The sequence below is a fragment of the Pseudophryne corroboree genome, chromosome 1, assembly GCF_028390025.1.
Source record: "Pseudophryne corroboree isolate aPseCor3 chromosome 1, aPseCor3.hap2, whole genome shotgun sequence".
Classification (NCBI taxonomy): Eukaryota; Metazoa; Chordata; class Amphibia; order Anura; family Myobatrachidae; genus Pseudophryne; species Pseudophryne corroboree.
This window is the reverse complement of record NC_086444.1, coordinates 648,430,199-648,437,411: the sequence shown is the minus strand read 5'-3', so window position 1 is coordinate 648,437,411 and position 7,213 is coordinate 648,430,199. Positions and strand designations below refer to the sequence as shown.

General features: G+C 48.2%; 1 protein-coding gene across 4 annotated transcripts in view; it reads left to right on the top strand.

Moving 5' to 3' along the window:
- Positions 1–3,328: 3,328 nt before the first annotated feature.
- CLTA (clathrin light chain A) overlaps positions 3,329–7,213 on the top strand; it is a 113,131-nt gene continuing 109,246 nt past the window's right edge. For 2 of the 4 annotated variants that reach the window (XM_063914630.1, XM_063914629.1), the window contains exon 1: positions 3,331–3,688. In XM_063914630.1, coding sequence (XP_063770700.1) covers positions 3,514–3,688 — 175 coding nt within the window. In that variant the 5' untranslated portion in view covers positions 3,331–3,513. Of the gene's footprint in view, positions 3,689–7,213 lie in introns of all 4 variants that reach the window. The other 2 variants (XM_063914627.1, XM_063914631.1) reach the window with 2 other exon arrangements.

The window sequence follows — 7,213 nt, the reverse complement described above, 5'->3', positions numbered from 1 at the left end:
GTCCACTGCCGGGTCCATAAGACTCGCCTAGCAGAAATAGACATAGCGTTTATTCTGGAACCCAGTAGACTAATGTCTCTTTGAGCATCTCTCATATATAAGACAGCATCTTTTATATGCCCTAGGGTCAAAAAAATGGTATCCTTATCTAGGGTCTCAATTTCCGCTGATAAGGAATCTGTCCATGCTGCTACAGCGCTACAAACCCAGGCCGACGCAATTGCCGGTCTGAGTAACGTACCAGAATGCGTGTAAATGGACTTCAAGGTAACCTCCTGCTTGCGGTCAGCAGGATCCTTGAGGGTAGCTGTATCTTGGGATGGCAGCGCTATCTTTTTTGATAAGCGTGTCAATGCTATGTCTACCCTATGGGCGGATTCCCACCGTATCCTGTCCGTTGGCGGGAAAGGATACGCCATAAGAATCCTTTTAGGAATCTGCAGTTTTTTGTCTGGAGATTCCCAAGCTTTTTCACATAATTCGTTCAACTCATGTGAGGAGGGAAAAGTTACCTCAGGTTTCTTTCCCTTATACATGTGTACCCTCGTGTCAGGGACAGGGGGTTCCTCTGTGATATGCAAAACATCTTTTATTGCAATAATCATATAACGAATACATTTAGCCACTTTTGGCTGTAACTTTGCATCATCGTAGTCGACACTGGAGTCAGAATCCGTGTCGGTATCTGGGTCTCCTATTTGGGATAGTGGGCGCTTTTGAGACCCCGAAGGTCCCGGCGACATAGGGACAGACATGGGTTGACTCCCTGACTGTTCCCTAGCTTCAGCTTTGTCTAGTCTTTTGTGCAATAAATTTACATTAGCACTTAAAACATTCCACATATCCATCCAGTCAGGTGTCGGCGCTGCCGACGGAGACCTCACATTCATACGCTCCTCCTCCCTAGGTGAGCCTTCTACCTCAGACATGTCGACACACGTGTACCGACACACCACAGAAACAGGGAAACTCTTATCTGAAGACAGTTTCCCCACCAGGCCCTTTGGAGAGACAGAGATAGAGTATGCCAGCACACACCCCAGCGCTATATGACCCAAGAAGAAACACAAAATGTTTACCCAGTAGCGCCTTTATATGTATATGCGCCAATTATGTGCCCCCCCCCCTCTTGAAAACTCTCTGTCACCATGAGTAAGCAGGGGAGAGTCCGGGGAGCTTCCTCTCAGTGCTGTGCTGTGGAGAAAATGGCGCTGGTGAGTGCTGAGGGAGAAGCCCCGCCCCCTCGACGGCGGGCTTCTGTCCCGCTCAAAAATCTTAAAAAACTTGCAGGGGCTCTTTATATACATGTACAGTGCCCAGCTGTACATGTATATATGTATTTTTGCCAAAGGAGAGGTTTATATGCTGCCCAGGGCGCCCCCTCTGCACCCTTACAGTGACTGCCGTGTGTGAGGTGTATGGGAGCAATGGCGCACAGCTTTACTGCTGTGCGTTACCTCTGTGAAGATCAAGAAGTCTTCTGCCGCCTTTGAAGTCTTCTTTTCTTCTCATACTCACCCAGCTTCTATCTTCCGGCTCTGCGAGGAGGACGGCGGCGCGGCTCTGGGACGGACGGCGAGGGTGAGACCTGCGTACCAATCCCTCTGGAGCTAATGGTGTCCAGTAGCCTAAGAAACAGAGCCTTGAAACTCACAGAAGTAGGTCTGTTTCTCTCTCCTCAGTCCATCGATGCAGGGAGTCTGTTGCCAGCAGGCTCCCTGAAAATAAAAAACCTAACTAAAATACTATCTGACAGGAAACTGAGGAGAGCTCCCTGCAATGCACCCAGTCTCCCCTGGGCACAGTCTCAAACTGAGGTCTGGAGGAGGGGCATAGAGGGAGGAGCCAGTGCACACCCATACCTAAAGTCTTTCTTAAAGTGCCCATGTCTCCTGCGGACCCGTCTATCCCCATGGTCCTTTACGGAGTCCCCAGCATCCTCTAGGACGTAAGAGAAAAAGTGATACAGTGGAGATGGATAAAGAGTGATAAATGACTGGCCAACCAGCACCTGTCATTTTTTGGCAGGAGCTGGTTGGCTTCCTTTGACATTGGAGTTAGGAAGCTGATTGGCTGGTCATTTATCACTCTTTACCCATCTCCACTGTATCACTTTTTATTAAGGCTTAATACATTAAGGCAGGCATTCCCAACCATGGTCCTCAAGGCACACCAATAGTGCAGGTTTTAGTGATATCCAGGCAGCAGCACAGATGGTTAAATCAAAATAACAGAGCTACTAATTAAGTAACCTGTGCTGAAGTCTGGATATCACTAAAACCTGCACTGTTAGTGTGCCTTGAGGACCATGGTTGGGAATGCCTGCATTAAGGGGTCTATTCATGAAGAAATGAAAACAGTGCACTGCTTCATAAATAGACCCATTGGGCACCAATATTAAATGGGAAGACCACATCTATTGAACCTGGGAACATGGACATCTGCCAACCATTGGATTCTGAAGTTCATCCCTAGGGCGACCACTATTTGGCCTGGAGGTGTCACTTCTGAGGCTCTCCATCACCTTGCCCAGGGAACCTGCAGCACTCTCTAAAGGCCCACATTAATCTCTCTCCAGAGAGACGGGTGTTGGCAGCAGGAGCAGCCACATTGTCACACTGGGTGGACGGGGCCACGTTAGACGGTTGGGGAGAAATTACATGGCACTGTGCGTCTCTGACATCACTTAGTTCACAGACTCAGCACCTGTATGCACACCTTTGTAGATTCCACAACATGGCTCCATACCTCCCAACAAGACCCGCTCCAGGAGGGATAAAAATCATAAAATGCTGTGCTCCTGAACTTTTATCTTACTTTATGATTGCAGTCACCTGTAGGTTAATGGATAAGAATGGTGTTTCTTCACCACATGTGATGGCAATCACAAATTAAGATGAAAGTCCAGATGTTGGGAGGTATGTGCATACCCTTCATCTTTTTACACATAAAAATCGGTACAAATGAGAAAAGGAGGCGTGGCCACGGGTTTCCTATACTTTCAATGGAAGTTTGGAGAGCCAAAAATCAGTACAGACCATAAAAAAAGTACTGTACCTATTAAAAAGGTACAGTTGGAGGGTATGTATGTGGTTCCTCCAAAGTGGACCAGCAGCAACCAGTATGGGCGATTTTCTCCCTCAAGGTTTGATGTATGAAGCAGTGAAAAGAGTGCCCACAGAAACCACCTCGAATAGAGGTAGCATTTACTAGGTACACTCTATAAAATGATATAGATTTTCGCTGCTTAATACATCCACCCTACCTAAAACGTCACTCCTAACACTTAGGGAGTCAGCTGACTAAGACCATTTGACATCACTTCCGGCCACATGTGACGTTCGCTCTCTGCCGCCTCTTTCCAACCAGCGTCACTTCCGCTGCCTTTACTCGGGTGACTGATCACCGGTGCCAGGAGGAGAGTTACCGGGAGCGAGCTGCCAGCAGTGACGATCGGTCTGTGTCTCGCATCGCCCGGTCCCCAGCGCCGCCTGCCTTTCACAAATCAACACCATGTCGGAATTTGACGCTTTCGACTCTGTCGGTAACGGGGTGTCCGCCGAGGAGGACCCGGCCGCCGCCTTCCTGGCCCAGCAGGAGAGTGAGATCGCCGGCATCGAGAACGATGAGGGGTTCAGCATCCTGGACAGCGGCGACTTGCCCGACAGTCTGCACGACGGGGGATCCGGTGAGTCACTGAGCGGCGCGGCACAGTCCCGAGAACGGGGCATGACGGTGGCCGCCCATGTCCCTGTATGTCACGTGCGGTTCCCATCTAACTCCTATGTGCTGCCATAGTAACACGTATGTACCGTACTGACAGGCTGGCTGTGGCTGACACAGGGACACGGGTGTCACAGCTCCTTGTGCTGCATATAGCAAGACTGACAGCTCATAGTCAGCTCTTTACCTCGCTGTATATATAATATTTATTGTCATGTTACTAGATTCTAAATAGGACTCTAAATAGGACATTTCTGCCAGGCCCTGGGGTTGGTTCAGATGTGCATTTCCTTTATTACATCTTTTACTAAAAATAATGACCAGACTTTCATCTCTATACAAGTTAATGACAAATAGCAGTGTGGTGCAAATCATCATAACTATTAGAGAGAGGTCATCCGCATTATCCTTATCTAGGAGTCTAGTTGCACATGTAGCTCCATTGCTGAGAACTTTTTAACTTGACTGTTAATAATTCAGTGGACACCAAGCTATACCTGTATTATCCTGTACCTTACCTCTAAAGTATCCCAGGGATACTACAAGCGTAATTGGGTGGGCACTGTAGACACCCCACTAAGTCCGGTACGTAGGTCCGCCACACTGAGGCGGATTAAAATTTCCTTTACATTATACTCCTATGTGATTGAAATTTTTGATAATCAAACTGATCCCTACGGAACTTCACTATCTATTGTTTCTTTCCTTGAGGACATCGTGCTTTACTGTACCAAGGAAGTACTGCTGATCAATTATCCAGTGCGGAGAGTTTTTCCTTTCCACACAAAGGACTAATACCCGTAGTGATCCAGGGAGCGCACCCCAGCAAAACCACAGAATTAGGACTGAACTTTCTTGGGAAATTGATAACCATCCCAGCTGGGAGACTGCAGCACCTTTGAATTGAAGCGCCATCTGTACATTTGTTTCTGTGTATTACTCTTTATTTATTGATGAACTTAAAATCTTCACACAGACTTGTAAAGTATTATTATTATTTTTTCTCTGACGTCCTAGTGGATGCTGGGAACTCCGTAAGGACCATGGGGAATAGCGGCTCCGCAGGAGACAGGGCACATCTAAAGAAAGCTTTAGGATCACCTGGTGTGCACTGGCTCCTCCCCCTATGACCCTCCTCCAAGCCTCAGTTAGATTTCTGTGCCCGACGAGAAGGGTGCACACTAGGGGCTCTCCTGAGCTCTTTGTGAAAGTTTTAGTTTAGGTTTATTATTTTCAGTGAGACCTGCTGGCAACAGGCTCACTGCATCGAGGGACTAAGGGGAGAAGAAGCGAACTCACCTGCGTGCAGAGTGGATTGGGCTTCTTAGGCTACTGGACATTAGCTCCAGAGGGACGATCACAGGTTCAGCCTGGATGGGTCACCGGAGCCGCGCCGCCGGCCCCCTTACAGAGCCAGAAGAGCGAAGAGGTCCGGAAAAATCGGCGGCAGAAGACTTTCCTGTCTTCAGATAAAGGTAGGCGCACAGCACCGCAGCTGTGCGCCATTGCTCTCAGCACACTTCACACTCCGGTCACTGAGGGTGCAGGGCGCTGGGGGGGCAGCGCCCTGAGACGCAATAAATCGTTAGAAAACCTTTTATGGCTAAAATAAATGCATCACATATAACTCCTGGGCTATATGGATGCATTTAACCCCTGCCAAAACATACAAGAAAACGGATGATAAGGATGCCGAGAAAGGGGCGGAGCCTATCTCCTCAGCACACTGGCGCCATTTTCCCTCACAGCTCAGTTGGAGGGAAGCTCCCTGGCTCTCCCCTGCAGTCACTACACTACAGAAAGGGGTTAAAAAAGAGAGGGGGGCACAAATTAGGCGCAGTATAAACAATACAGCAGCTATAAAGGGAAAAACACTTATATAAGGTTATCCCTGTATATATATAGCGCTCTGGTGTGTGCTGGCAAAACTCTCCCTCTGTCTCCCCAAAGGGCTAGTGGGGTCCTGTCCTCTATCAGAGCATTCCCTGTGTGTGTGCTGTGTGTCGGTACGTTTGTGTCGACATGTATGAGGAGAAAAATGATGAGGAGACGGAGTAGAGTGTCTGTAATAGTGTTGTCACCCCCTGGGGGGTCGACACCTGAGTGGATGTACTGTGGAAATTGCGTGACAGTGTCAGCTTTGTATAAAAGACAGTGGTTGACATGAGACAGCCGGCTACTCAGCTTGTGCATGTCCAGACGTCTCATATAGGGGCTCTAAAGCGCCCGTTACCTCAGATACAGACGCCGACACGGATACTGACTCCTGTGTCGACGGTGAAGAGACAACCGTGATTTCCAAATAGGGCCACACATTGCATGATTGAGGCAATGAAAAAAGTTTACACTTTTCTGATAATATGAATACCACCAAAAAAAAAGGGGTATTATGTTGGTGAGGAAAAACTTCCTGTAGTTTTCCTGAATCTGAGAAATAAAATGCGTGGGTTTCCCCCCGATAACAATTGATAATTTCTAAAAAGTTATTGGCAGTATACCTTTTCCCGCCAGAGGTTAGGGTGCGTTGGGAAACACCCCCTAGGGGGGATAAGGCGCTCACACGCTTGTAAGAATCATAAGAAGGAGAGGAGTAAGAACTATACTCGTGGTTCCGGATTGGCCAAGAAGGACTTGGTATCCGGAACTTCAAGAGATGCTCACGGACGAACCGTGGCCTCTACCTCTAAGAAAGGACCTGCTCCAGCAGGGGCCTTGTCTGTTCCAAGACTTACCGCGGCTGCGTTTGACGGCTTGGCGGTTGAACGCCGGATCCTGAAGGAAAAAGGCATTCCAGATGAAGTCATCCCTACCCTGGTCAAGGCCAGGAAGGACGTAACCGCAAAACATTATCACCGCATTTGGCGAAAATATGTTGCGTGGTGGGAGGCCAAGAAGGCCCCTACAGAGGAATTTCAACTGGGTCGTTTCCTGCATTTCCTGCAAACAGGACAGTCTATGGGCCTAAAATTAGGGTCCATTAAGGTTCAAATTTCGGCCCTGTCGATTTTCTTCCAAAAGGAACTGGCTTCAGTGCCTGAAGTTCAGACATTTGTAAAAGGGGTACTGCATATACAGCCTCCTTTTGTGCCTCCAGTGGCACCTTGGGATCTCAATGTTGTGTTGAGTTTCCTAAAGTCACATTGGTTTGAACCACTCACCACTGTGGACTTAAAATATCTCACATGGAAGGTGACGATGCTGTTAGCCCTGGCTTCAGCCAGGCGTGTGTCAGAATTGGCGGCTTTATCATATAAAAGCCCTTATTTAATATTTAATTCTGACACGGCAGAATTGAGGACTTGTCCTCAATTTCTACCTAAGGTGGTTTCTGCATTTCACATGAAGCAACCTATTGTGGTACCTGCGGCTACTAAGGACTTGGAGGATTCCAAGTTGCTTGACGTGGTCAGGGCCCTGAAAATATGTTTCCAGGACGGCTGGAGTCAGAAAATCTGACTCGCTGTTTATCCTGTATGCACCCAACAAACTG